Source organism: Berghia stephanieae, chromosome 1 (assembly GCF_034508935.2).
Source record: "Berghia stephanieae isolate SIO BIC M18660-M18661 chromosome 1, UCSD_Bste_1.3, whole genome shotgun sequence".
Classification (NCBI taxonomy): domain Eukaryota; kingdom Metazoa; phylum Mollusca; class Gastropoda; order Nudibranchia; family Aeolidiidae; genus Berghia; species Berghia stephanieae.
In genome coordinates this window covers 134,005,879-134,020,398 of record NC_088360.1, presented here as the reverse complement: position 1 = coordinate 134,020,398, position 14,520 = coordinate 134,005,879, and the positions used below count along the sequence as shown (strand labels likewise).

The following is a 14,520-nucleotide window of genomic DNA, read 5'->3' as shown; positions in this document are numbered from 1 at the left end:
CGAAATCGATAACCCAGAAAGATGATTAATTGTTTCATTGTTTCAATTGTTTCTAAAAAAACAAGCACATAAAACACACACACACACACACACACACACGCGCGCGCGCGACCAATTATTTCACTCACAGACTCGTGGTGGTGGTGGGAGGGGGTGACATACAACCTGTCCTACCGATACCAATATCATTGTACCTATGCAGAGTCGGATCTTGCACAGTGAAAACAAGCTGGTATAATGCCCAGCTTAGGTTTGAAATACGAATAGTGAAAGGAATACTATTTGTCCTTACGTACGGCAACAACGGGCTATGATATTCTTCGTTACGTACGAATAGGACTTCCCTGATATTAATACAGTAAATTTATCTCCCCGAAAATAGTTTTCAGTTAGAATTGTCATCGGATAACTAATTGATAATTGATGTGTTTGTGCTTTCTTGTTCTTCTTTGGTTGGTTTGTTTTTGTCAATTCTGTTGAGGACTTGTGACAAATAATCTGAAAACGGTACTCTGCCTGGATGACTGAAACATCAAAAATCAAATTACAAGATAAATGATATTAGAAATAGTACACTACGTACTCTGGAAAACCCCATATTTGAAAATTTGGCCAGAAAACTCGTCCGTCAAATATCGATCGAATTAAATGACCTTCATATTGGCAAAATTTCACAAACCTGGTACTTTTAAGAGGACTTCGCGAAGTTCCAGGTTTGAGAGTTTTTGTCAAGATGAAGGTCATTTAAATCGATCGATATTTGAAGGACGACTTTTCTGGCCAAATTCTCAAATATGGGGTTTTCCAGAGTACGGCAGTGCAGTGCTCGCTGAATATTCAAGTGATACTAAGCTGCGTGAAGGTGTGGTCTGTGAAAAGTAATAAACAAAGATGAATTTAACAGCTACCAGGTGTCATGTCTCGTTCTATATTATGTTACATGGTACTGTTGATCTGGCACCCATTGTAAAGCGATTTGAGCAAATTTAGTGGATGTTGCGATATATAAATGCTTCGTTTTATGTATCCAGTCCTGTTCCATCTTAAATAAAATAAAATAAAGTAAAATTCCCTTTATTCAACCTCTAGATGAAAATTATCTTTAGGGTCTATTCCAAGGGAAGACTGGAATAACCCAGGCGTCAGCCGCAGTGCAGCGCCGCAAAGTGAGATAGGGCGAGGTGACTTGCTGAAGGCCACGCAACGGGTAGTCTAACTCAATACCTTTTAGGTACGAAACAAAGACCGTACCAACCTGCCTCCTCATTGTTTTATTTATCCATTTTTACTACGCCATCCTCTCGCCTCTCATTCGTCTTTAGTGTCTCATCCATCATGTTTTGGTTGACAACGGAGGTAACCCGAAAAGTCCACTTAATCTGTTTTCGTAAATTAAATTAAAGCCTCTTTCCCATTTTAATTATTGTTATTTAATTCTCCGAACTTTCAAGCCGCTACAGAACATTGTAAAACTATGAGAGGAATTTCTATAAATAAAAAGTTAAGGGTGTCTATATACGCTTACATACATTTTATCAGGACTTGCGAATTCTCTCCTGCCGCCATTTTATCCACAAGTCGCTCAGGAGAAAGGAATGTCTCTAGCTCTCGTAGGTTTTGTGTTTAGCGTATATGAGCTGGTTATTTCTATATCCTCAACATTTTTTGTTTCTTGTTTGGCAACAATAGGTCCAAAATTTACCTCCATATCTGGGATCACCGTCGGTGGTGTCTGCTCAATTCTGTTTGGAACCCTTAACATGTGTCCACCTGGAAATGCTTTCGTTGTCTTTAGCGTTCTTATTCGTTTTATAGGAGCTATTGGCTTTTCCTCTTTCCTTATATCACTCATGGCTGCAGCGTCTGTGGAGTTTCCAGATAATGTGGCCACTGTCGTATCCTTTCTAGAGGGCGCTTTCGGCATTGGACTGATGATCGGGCCGGCTATTGGAGGCGTTTTGTATTCAGTAGGAGATTTTGGATTTCCCTTTTACATCATAGGCGGTTTGGCTGTCGTGATGCCCATCCCACAACAAATACATCGGGACAATAAATCTGGGTCACTCTTTAAGGCGATTCGTGCAAGTAGGAACGCTGAGCATCTTCACCGGTTGTACCGGCATGGGATTTTTGTATACAGCTTTAGCTCATCATGTGGACCCATTCGGACTTCCGGTGGTTCTCAGCAGTTTGGTTTTCGTCATATCGCCTGGAGCTTATACTTTAATTTCACCATGGCTTGGTTACTTATCAGACAATAAAGGCATTTACAAGAAACTTATTGTCATCGGTCGATTTGCCTATGACATAGCATTTCTTATATCGGGGCCGAGTAATTTATTGCCTTTTATACCGTACCGGCTGTGGACTGTAATTCTTGGACAATTCATTGTTGGCGTTACTTTTGCCTGTTCGATAATACCGTCATATAAGTGTATTCTGGAGGGAACTATAGAAGTTGATTTCAAAGAAGATATGGAGATTTACGGATTTGTGTCGGGAATTGTCAGTTCCATGTACAGTTTTGGTACTTTTCTGGGATCGATGATGGGAGGTGTGCTTGTCCAGGAATTTGGTGATCCGATTTCTTTCACTGTTGTTGGAGTTTTAAACATTGGAGCAGGTATTGTATCTGTCATACTTTTCGGTGTTCATCGTATTCGGACGACACAGAAACAGGAATTTAACGAAAGAACAACATTGACAGGCTGATGAAAGAATTTGAAGAGGTGGAAGTGATTCGCTGATGTTTTTGACAATACTGTGGTTTATACAATCGAAAAGGGCGTCCATGACGTAAAAAAAAAAAGATGACAACAAATAAATAAAAATTAATTGACGAAAAGACTGAAATTGTCATTTTCATTCATTCCAATTTTACGAATTCTATTGGAAATATCAAATGTAACATAAATGGCTCGATTGTACAAAGTTCACCCGCTGTTAAAAATCTCGGCATTTTCATGGATATGACATTAGACCGGAACATAAAATTTTTTCTCAATGTTTCAATTTTCAACTTAAAAGAATTGGTCAAATTGTGAACAAGACAGCGGACAAATCTTTGGCCACAAAAGAAAACAAATCGTGAGTTGTGTCTCAACCAATGGAATCACTTGTTTCCTTGAGCTCTACTAAATACAACTCACTAGACGGTCCATAAACCTGAAAATGACGTCAAAATATTGGTCTTAGTTGGTTTTAGTGCCAGGCTATAGATAGACCGAAGTTGATGTCATTCAGGTCTTTGTTATTGTTTTTTTTTTTGCCATCCGCGTTTATGAGTAATTCTCACTAAACTGTATTAACCAGACTATAAACGGTCAAGTTTACACATAGTTTTGAGTGTTGGTTCGTTATACTTCCGGATGACAATGTTGTGAGATTCTTAGCCAAGCGTATACTATCTATAAGTTAACGATGACTATGCACTGACCAAAATATTACCTACCAATACAAGGCCAAGACAACCAAAAGAAAGCGAATTGTGATTTGAGTTAGATTGTTCAGTCAATGGGGGTCATTGTTTATCTTGAACCCTACTGACAACATCTCACTAAGGATGTAAACTGAGTGCATTCAATTTTTCCTGATCGTGAATAACCATTGTGTCATAGCGTGGCCTACGTAAAGTTATGGCCTGATACTGACCAAAAAATGACGTCAAAATGCCAGTCTTTTGCCACAAAAGAAAACAAATCGTGAGTTGTATTCAATAGTTCAACCAATGAAATAACTTGTTTCCATGAGCTCTACTAACGACAAATCACTAGGTGGTGCAAAAACCAAATAATGACGTCAAACTGCCAGTCCTTTTGGATTTCAGTATCAGGCTATATCATAACGATGGCTGCGGTCATAGACGCTATAGATTTTTGTAATTTACTCACAACAAACACATGAAACACATCAACAAACAAAATTATGTTTCACCTAGAACGTTTATAGATAGTTCGAAAATGACGTCACTCAGGTCTTTGTTATTGTTTTTTGCCATCCGCGTTTATGAGTAATGCTCACTGAACTGTATTAACCTGACTATAAACGTTCATGGATACACATAGTTTTGTGTGTTGGTCCGTTATACTTCCGGATGGCAATGTTATGAGCTTCTTTGCCAAGCGCATACTATCTATATTACTATCGAAACAATTATTTTGTGATTACCTAATATCAACAAGTGTTTTAAAAGCAATAACAATGAAACTCCATTTGTTGTTTCACTTCGTTGCTCGGAAACTGAAAGAAATTCTAATTCCGAGATAAACGCTCGCGTTCGGTTCCTGTTCGGTTCGGCAAATAAAACGAATGAGTTGCACACCCTTTGCTAAGATTAAACAGGAAATGGACTGAGAGGAAAGGTCAAATGGAGGGCATGACGTGTCGGAGTGGAAACTGAATGCACTCAGTTTGCAACCTAAGCGGTGCATTCATCTAAAAATAACGTCACAGGATGAACGTCTACCTCTAGTTCCGGGTTTAATCCCCACTGGTGTCCACCTCCCAAAGCCCCAGGTTCACTTACTGGGTGTCTTCTTCCCCAGCCTTGGGTTCACTCCCCTGTATTGCCCACATATTGAGCTTTGAGCTTTTAAAGAGAGAGAGAGAGAAGAGAAGAGAAGAGAGAGAGAGAGAGAGAGAGAGAGAGAGAGAGAGAGAGAGAGAGAGAGAGAGAGAGAGAGAGAAAATGTGTTAATCTACTATCCCTATGGCATAACAATGAAATAATACCTTAATTTAAAAAAGCGCGCGAGGATTTGTGTCATCAGTCATCGCGGACAAGGTTGCCAGATGGCCATGTGTGTGGCCAAATATATAATTTTGTTTCTTTTATAAAATTTTATTCATCTATTTTTGTCTCAGTGACATTTATCCTAGTCCATTCAATTTTCTGTTTGTTAAAATTTAGTTCATTTTAAGTGGGCCAGTCTTAATAGTGAAAGCCATATGATTTTCTATTTAGCCACTTTTGAAGTCGAATTTGGTCAGGTTAAAGTCTGGCCATCTGGCAGCCTTGCCTCGCTCACGTCGTTGTCGCGCGATGGGGGAGCAAAATGTCTCCATATTTTCACTCATTGAAATGCAAATTAGGTTGATATTTTGTGAGAATACGGGAAAAGTAATTATCATAATCCAATGAAATTTTGAAATATAAATAGAAAAATGTGCATTATGAGCGACAAAAATCTCTCCTCTTTGTAGTTTTAGAAATATTGTACTCCAAAGACTAAAAATCTATTTTTAACGGTCTTCTGGTAATCGTACGAGTTTTGTCGCTTAGCATAATCTAAAAAGACCTGTTTTCTAACTGTGTGCCAACTTTCAGTCTTATTCATCGATAAACAGCGACGTAATTAATTTTTTTAAATAGCATGTACGGAACGGGTTCGTCCGATATTTTGTCGCGAATTCGGGCACTTCGTGAGCGAAAAAGAGGCCCAAAGATGTGTGCGGGATAGTCATTGCTATATTATGGTTATCTTTTATATGTATGGATGCACGTGTGTGTATGTGCATTTGTGTGCGTGTGTGTGTGTGTCTGTGTGTGTCTCTCTGTGTGTGTGTGCGTGCTTTGCTTGTCACGGTTAATTAAAGATATATGTTTGTACATTACACATACATGAGTACATTTAAGTTGATATAATATTATCTTTACCACGTGTATCATTATTGTAATGTTTCAAGCAATGGATCTCTAGCATTACTATTGATATTGAGGGCATTCAAGGGATGTAAGACTATTTTTCCCAATAGATAGTATGTGCTTGGCTAAGAAACTCACAACATTGCCATCCGGAAGTATAACGTACCAATACACAAAACTATGTCTAACCCTGAACGCTTATAGTCTGGTTAATACAGTTTAATGAGAAATACTCATAAACGTGGATGGCAAAAAACAATAACAAAGACCTGAGTGACGTCATCTTCATTCTATCTATACCATAATATGCTATGTTATGCTATGTACTTTTGGTGACAGCAGTTACGCGCTATTTTTATTTACACAGGTGATAAATCAATATTTAAATGATCGTCATAATTTTATTTTTAATTATTTACAATACTTAGCCCAACCGTGTATATAACATAACATAATATATGGCATAGGGCGAAATAGGATAAAATCCCTTGAATGCCCTTAATATTAATTGTAATGCTAGAAATCTATTGATTGAAAGATTACAATAATGATACAAGTGGTAAAGATAGTATACCAACTTAAATGTTAATTTCCGTTTTCTGAAAAAAAAACACGTATTTTTTTTTTAAATGGCCGGAAAACATGGTCTTCAAAATCGATCGACTTAAATGACCTTCGTCTTGGCAAAAATTCTCGAACCTTGAACTTGGCGGTTTTTATTAAACTGTCAGGTTTAAGTGTTATTGCCATGAGAAGGGTAATTTATATCGATCGATTTTTTTTTGAAGGACGACTTTTTTTTTAGCCAAATAACTTAAATAAGTGATCCTCTAAAGGACGGCGATTTACTGGTTAAATACAATAAAATATGTCGAATACATGGATGGCATTCGAAAGAAATACTTCAATTGAAAAAAAAAATACATTATGCATAACTTTTATTGCTTGGACAGGATAGCAATGAACCACTAACCTAAAATATGTTAGCTCCATGCATTGAGCTTACATAAAAGTCATTTTAATTTCCCATTGAGGCACTAGTTCTATTTAATAGTTAATATTATATCGGTGTCTACCGCTTACTACTGTAATTGAAAAAATGACATAATGCATAACTTTTATTGCTTGGACAGGATAACAATGAACCACGGACCTCAATGTTAGGTCCATGCATTGAACTAACACAAAAGTCATTTTAATTTCCCATTGAGGCACTAGTTATATTTAATAGTAATTTATCGGTGCCTACCGCTTATAAAACGTTCCTCTTTCGTGGGATACCTTTCACATTCAAATATTATGTTAGAAGACTGGAGATACCAAAATTAAAGGTTCTAAGTGCATCGATTTATCTAATATAGATAGCTCGAAGTTGACGTCACTCGGGTCTTTGTTATTGTTTTTTTTCCATCCGCGTTTATGAGTAACTCTCACTAAACTGCATTAAACAGACTATAAACGTTCAAGGTTACACATAGTTTTGTGTATTGGTCCGTTATACTTCCGGATGGTAATCTTGTGAACTTCTTAGCCAAGCGCAGACTATCTCAATCGTCAACTGGGGTAAGTTTGCCTCAAGGGGAAACTTTGCCTCTGTGAATTTGGAGCATTTTGAATAATCTTTGCTTTGTTGGAGTTATTGTACCAGTTAAAAGACTTGAATTTTTATCAAAGGAAATAACTGCCATAAAGCTAAACAATCTTGTTGGACCAAAATTCAAGAGGTAAAGTTTCCCCTTTAGGCAAAGTTAACCCAGTTGACGGTATCGAACAAACTGCCATAATATTGAAAAATTCATCATAAAAATTCAATTGGCAGGAAAACTCGTACTTCAAATTATCGATTTATCTATTTAAATGACACTCAAGATTTCATAAACTCTCAAACTTTGGACATCCTTGAGGTCCCAGGTTTGAGGATTTTTAACAATAGTAGGATCATTTTGAAGAACGGATTTTCTAGCCAAAATTTAAAAAAAATAATGCGTGTTTTGTTTAAAGAGCACGGTACAAATAGCAACATAAAACCACAATATTTGTCAATAGTAATTACAGAAATTAAATCCGCAACTATTAACTGATGTATGATGTATCATCGGTTGAATACCATGTGTCAACGGAGTGTATTGGTTTTAAGCTTGTGTTCATATTTGCAGGTCTGTGATCCGTCAGGAGTGGTGGGCCTATTTTAACATCGTTTTAATGAACAATGTTTTGCCTTATTTTTTTTTAAAAATTCCATTATTGAGACACTGACTTGGGTTATCAGACCTGCAAATAAGTGCAAGTCGGTTTCGTTCTTCTCCTTCTTCTTCTTCTTTTTACTATTATTATTATTATTATTATTATTATTATTATTATTATTATTATTATTATTATTATTATTATTATTATTATTATTATTATTATTATTTTATTATTATTATTATATTATTATTATATATTATATATTTATTTTTATATATTATATATTATTATTATTATTATTATTATTATTATTATTATTATTATTATTATTATCATATATTATTATTATTAATTATATCATTATTATATTATTATTATTATTATTATATTTTATTATTATTTTCATTATTCATTTATCTATTACTTATTCTTCTTCTTTCTTCTTCTTCTTTTCTTCTTCTTCTTCTTCTCTTCTTCTTCTTCTTCTTCTTCTTCTTCTTCTTCTTCTTCTTCTTCTTCTTCTCTTCTTCTTCTTCTTCTTCTTCTTCTTCTTCTTCTTCTTCTTCTTCTTCTTCTTCTTCTTCTTCTTCTTCTTCTTCTTCTCTTCTTCTTCTCCTTCTTCTCTCCTTCCTTCCTTCTCCTTCTCCTTCTCCTTCTCTTCTCCTCTCTCCTTCTCCTTCTCCTTCTCCTTCTCCTTCTCCTTCCTCCTCTCCTCTCTCCTTCTCCTCTCCTCTCCTCTCCTTCTCCTTCTCCTTCTCCTTCTCCTTCTCCTTCTCCTTCTCCTTCTTCTCCTTCTCCTTCTCCTTCTCTCTTCTCCTTCTCCTTCTTCTCTTTCTCTCTTCTCTTCTTCTTCTTCTTCTTCTTCTTCTTCTTCTTCTTCTTCTTCTTCTTCTTCTTCTTCTTCTTCTTCTTCTTCTTCTTCTTCTTCTTCTTCTTCTTCTTCTTTCTTCTTCTTGTTTTATTGTTTTATTTTTTATTGTTGTTATTATCATTGATATTATTATCATTATTACTATTATTATTATTACTATTATTATTATTACTATTATTATTATTATTATTATTATTATTATTATTATTATTATTATTATTATTATTATTATTATTATTATTATTATCATTATTATTATTATTATTTTCATAATTAATATTATTATTATTTTGGTAGTATTATTGTTATTATCAATAATATTATTATAACTATTATTACTATTATTATTATATATTATTATTATTATTATTATTATATTATTATTATTATTATATTATATTATTATTATTATTATTATTATTATATATTATTATTATTATTATTATTATTATATATTATTATTATTATTATTATTATTATTACTATTATTGTCATTGTTGTTGTCGTTGTCAACATACTAATAATGATGTAATTTATTTTTGTATTGCCTGTCTCATACAATATCGCTCTAGGCGCATATTATAAGTGGCATGCAAAAAAAAAAAAAATACGATGACATAATATTTCAATAACATTTAAAACATGAGAATTCGGAAATATTTTTAAAAAAAGTAATAATTTCTATGAGGTGATACTACAACAATAATGTAATTAAACCTATGGTATCGATAGGACGCAGTTGACGTCATTCAGGTCATTATTTTTGCTTTTAGTCATCCACGTTTATGAGTAATTCTCACAAAACTGTATTGACTCACTCAATCCTAGAGAATTTTGCTACTTTTCAAAATTGGAAGAAATGTATTAAAAATGAGTATGTGCAAAGAAAGTTTTATTCAACTATCATTAACATGTAAAAACTATAAAACATTAGCTTTGATACTACGCCTGAAATTTGTCTCAGAAAAATATAATAAATAGGCATGGAGTAATACTAACCCGAGTTAACTACGGCAAAGTTGTGAGTTTCTTAGCCAAGCGCATGCTATCTATATTATGAAGATTTCTTCTCCATTCTGTTCTTTATGATATAATTTATAATATGTATAATATAATAATTATTATTGTGTGTTTTTATTCTTCTAAATACACAGTACGAAGAGTGGATATTAACATTCATTAAAACAATTCAAATTTATAGACACACACAATTATATGTTATTGCTTGGAGATAACAGCATGCAATTAAAAGCCTGAACTGATATCATTATTAAATTATGACAAGAACCAATGATATTGAGAAAAAGAACTTCGGATATGTACAAGAGGAACTAGGTTATTTGAGAACAAGAACCTTGGATATTGACAACAAGAACCTTGGATATTGACAACAAGAACCTCTGATATTGACAACAATTACTTGGGATTTTGACAACAGGAACCTGGAATATTGGCAACAAGAACCTGTGATATTGACAATTCGAATTTGGGATATTGACAACAGGAACCGGGGATATCGACAACAGGAACCTAGGTTATTTGAATAAGAACCTAGAAAATATCCTTAACTCGATTACGATTCTGAATACCCTGGTGGTATAAATCATTCTATAAAGATGGCTATAAAAGATGATTATAAAACATTTTGTGGAGTTGCTGGAAATAAAAAAATTAAAATGCTTAACTATGGATTGACGTACTTCATGTCAGGAGTTTCATTTTCTCTTCTGGCGCCATTTTATCCGCAAGTCGCAGAGGAGAAAGGGATGTCATTAACTCTTATAGGATTTGTATTCAGCGTATTTGAGTTAATGATTTTCATAACTTCGCCATTCTTTGGGTACTATTTGAAATCAATAGGTCCTAAATTTGCCTTCGTCTCAGGGATCATCACCGCTGGTGCCTGCTCAATTCTGTTTGGAACCTTAGACATGTGTCTGCCGGGAGATGCTTTCGTTGTATTAAGCTTTGCTATACGTTCTTTAGAAGCTATTGGCTTTTCCTCTTTCCTAAATGCACTCATGGCTGTTGCTTTGGCCGAATATCCAAATGATGTCACCTCTGTCATGTCCTGCCTAGAGGGAGTTTTACTCATTGGGCTGATGATCGGGCCTGTCATTGGAGGAGTTTTGAATTCATCAGGAGGTTTTGGACTTCCGTTTTACGTCATAGGCAGTTTGGTTATTGTCCAAGGAATATTTACGTATTTCTTAATTTCCACTCCAAAACAAATTCCTTCAGAGAGTAAATCTAGGTCATTCGTGGAAGCAATTCAAAATCCTCTGGTGCAAGTAGGACTGTTGTGCACGGCTACTGGCAGTCTGGGATCGAGTTGTTTGGTGTCAACTTTAGCTCATCATTTGGAACCATTTGGATTGTCTATGGTTTTTGTCAGTTTGTTCTTTGTCATCTTACCCGGATCCTACCTTTTGATCTCACCGTTACTTGGCTACTTATCAGACAGCAAAGGATTTCACAAACAACTTCCTGTGATTGGTCAGTTCGGTTTTGGCATTGGATTTCTCCTTTTGGGACCCAGTAACTTATTGCCATTTATACCATTCAAATTCTGGACTGTGATTATTGGCTTGGTTATTCTTGGCCTGTCTGATTGTTATTCGGTCGCACCGCCATTCAAATGCATTCTGGTCGGAGCGATAGAAGTTGGTTTTGAAGACAACATGGAAACCTACGGTGTCATATCCGGAATTGTCAACTCAGTGCTCAGCTTTGGTGCTCTTCTTGGACCAATATTGGGAGGTGTGCTTGTCCAGGAATTAGGGAACCAGATTGCTTTCACCATTGTTGGATTTTTACACATCGGAGCAGGTCTGGTTGCTATAATAATTTTCAGTGTTTATCGTATACGTAGATCTAACAGACAAAAACGCAACGAGTACACGGATATGACAGATCAATGAAAGGCTATAAGCATAGCCATCGTTAAGTTATAACCTGACACTAGAACCTTAGCCATCGTTAACTTATAGCCTGACACTAGAACCTTAGCCATCGTTAACTTATAGCCTGACATTACCACCTTAGCCATTGTTAACTTATAGCCTGACACTAGAACCATTGATATATCTAACATATTTCGTGACTCTAGAAGCTCAGGCATCGTTAACCTATAGCCTGACACTAGATCCAGAGCCATCGTAAACTTATAGCCTGACATCAGAACCGTAGCCATCGTTAACCCATAGCCTTACACTAGATCCAGAGCCATCGTAAACTTATATACTGACATCAGAACCGTAGCCATCGTTAACTTATAGCCTGACACTAGAACCGTAGCCACCGTTAACTTATAACTTGACACTAGAACCAACTCACTAGGCAGTGCAAAAACCTAGAACGTCAGTGAGTTGTCGTTAGTAGTGGTCAAGGAAAAAAAATGAAACCATTGGTTGACCTGTTGAATACAACTTACGGGATTGGTTTTCTTTTGTGGCCAAAGACTTGTCTTTTGACATCATTTATTTGGTCAGTGTAAGGCCATGAGTTTACGAAGGCTACAGCAGTCTTAGTGTCAGGCTATAAGTAAACAATGGCTACGCTATAAGCCCGCAGATACGAGTAACTACTTGATCTTGTGAAACGACTTTATTTAGAGAAGACACTATTGCCATTTTCACTATGATCGGTAGATGATCTGTGCACTTTCAAGTCAAGTTCATGACATATTTTACAACCGAGTATTAAAGTTGGCTAATATGGTCTTGTGGTATGACACTCGCTTTTGGATCGGAAGGTCCTGAGTTCGAGTCTCGCTCGGCGCATAGTGGAGTCATTGGAAAAGGCTCTTTACTCACATTCTTTCACCGTACGCAGGTGTGAAATGAGTACGTGGCCGTTAACAGCGTTTTCTGTTTCTGGAAAATTGTAATATCGCCAAACAGGCCAAGTGCTGCTGTTGGTCAGGGACCCCTTGTAAAGATCTGTGAGCACGTTTACTGGATATTACGCTATACAAAAGCTCAACGTTAAAGCTCAACGTTAAAGTCGAACTAATCGATAATTTAGATGACATCAATGTCTTGAGTACACGAATTCAGGTGAAAGACAGATCTGAACGGATCCTGTTAAAAAAGCGATAAATCTTCTTCACCTTTTGGACTCTGGGCACGATACCCCAATAATAACTAATAACCTTTTTGAATGTTGTTAATTGATAATCATTTGTATTTGAAACTAAAGACGCCTGATTTACGGACTGTTTTCTTTTAAAAACACAAAACGTGAACATGTTTATCATATATCATTACACCAGGCCATTTTGTAATTTGCATATCATATCTGACAGTCATGAGTAGCACGCATTGGACGCGAGACGGAGGAAGAGAGGGCATTCGGACGCGAGACGGAGGAAGAGAGGGCAATGCGTCTTGAGGTTGCGAGGTAGTTCCTTGAATGCACGGATTAGTGCTGGGCTGCAGAAGAGAAGGAAGTGCGTCAAGTCGTGGCCTTCGTAAACTTATGGCCTAACACTAACCACCAAACTTCGACTGACTTATGCCTCTTGACGTCATGTTTAGGTCTGTGGAGCGCCTAGTGTTTTGTCTGTAGTAGAGCTCAAGGAAACAAGTGATCCCATTAGTTGAACAATTGATTACAACTCATAATTTTTCTTTTGTGGCCAAAGACCTGTCTTTTGACGTCATTTGTTGATCTTTGTTAGGCCGTAGCCATCGTTAACTTATAGCCTGACACTAAAACCGTAGCCATCGTTTTATTATACACTGAAATCCAAAATGACTGGCAGTTTGACGTCATTATTTGGTTTTTTGCACCGCCTAGTAAGTTGTCGTTAGTAGAGCTCATGAAAACAAGTCATTTCATTGGTTGAATTATTGAATACAACTCACGATTTGTTTTCTTTTGTGGCAAAAGACTGGCATTTTGACGTCATTTTTTGGTCATTGTCAGGCCATAACTTTACGAAGGCCACGCTAAAACTCACTAGGACTGAAAGTTTGACGTCATTTTTTAGGTTTGTGCAGCGTCTAATGAGTTGCGGTAGTTGTTCTCAAGGAAACATTGATCCCATTGACCGAACTGTTGAATAGAACTCACGATATGTTTTCTTTTGTAGCCAAAGACTGTCTTTTAACGTCATTTTTTTGTCGGTGTCAGGCCATAACTTGACGGAGGCCACGTTTTGGTGTGTCTCGAGGAAAAGCGTGGAAGAGAAAAACTCCAAGCTAAGATATTTTCTTCTCTCTAAAACTGTATGTTATATGTCACTGATGCTGTACATGTTTATTCCATATAGATAGTATAGTCTAACCACGGCCAAATAAATAAACATTGTCCTATTTAAAAACAACACAGATTGGGGAATTTGCTTTTTTGCCGATATTAAAGACATATGCGGTTATTAATTTCAACTTTCAGATCCTTTACAGTAATTACAATATCATGACTAAAACGGGCAGCATTTCAAAATAGATGGCGTCAAGTACCAGCATATCAAATTTATTCTCACACTGCAAATAATATTATAGTCGTAATTTGCTAAACATTTTAAATGTAGATTCTTTGCATTGTCAATGAGAGTAATCTATAATATTATTATTATTATATATTATCATTGTTATTATTATTATTACTATATTATTATTATTATTATTATTATTATTATTATTATTATTATTATTATTATTATTATTATTATTATTATTATTATCATTATTATTATTATTATCATTATTATTATTATTATTATTATTATTATTATTATTATTATTATTATTATTTATTATTATTATTATTATTATTTTTTATTATTATTATTATTATTATTATTATTATTATT

General features: G+C 35.3%; 2 protein-coding genes across 3 annotated transcripts; both read left to right on the top strand.

Annotated features, from left to right (window-relative positions):
- Window positions 1-145: 145 nt before the first annotated feature.
- On the top strand, window positions 146-3,967 carry LOC144963252 (MFS-type transporter SLC18B1-like). Of its 2 annotated transcripts, none has more exons than XM_078897117.1 (2): window positions 146-232; window positions 1,452-3,967. In XM_078897117.1, exon 2 carries the CDS (start codon window positions 1,596-1,598, stop codon window positions 2,259-2,261), a length of 666 nt encoding a protein of 221 aa, XP_078753243.1. In that variant the 5' UTR covers window positions 146-232; window positions 1,452-1,595; the 3' UTR covers window positions 2,262-3,967. The 2 variants fall into 2 exon arrangements, with proteins under 2 accessions (XP_078753243.1, XP_078753242.1); XM_078897116.1 differs by having other exon boundaries at window positions 190-358.
- Window positions 3,968-6,429: 2,462 nt separating this feature from the next.
- On the top strand, window positions 6,430-14,031 carry LOC144963251 (MFS-type transporter SLC18B1-like). Its single transcript, XM_078897114.1, has 2 exons — window positions 6,430-6,975; window positions 9,857-14,031. Exon 2 carries the CDS (start codon window positions 10,319-10,321, stop codon window positions 11,621-11,623), a length of 1,305 nt encoding a protein of 434 aa, XP_078753240.1. The 5' UTR covers window positions 6,430-6,975; window positions 9,857-10,318; the 3' UTR covers window positions 11,624-14,031.
- Window positions 14,032-14,520: the final 489 nt, after the last annotated feature.

Coding starts and splice junctions, on each gene's coding strand:
- LOC144963252 (XM_078897117.1), top strand. CDS start 1,596: ATGTCTCTAGCTCTCGTAGGTTTTGTGTTTAGCGTATATGAGCTGGTT.
- LOC144963251 (XM_078897114.1), top strand. CDS start 10,319: ATGGCTATAAAAGATGATTATAAAACATTTTGTGGAGTTGCTGGAAAT.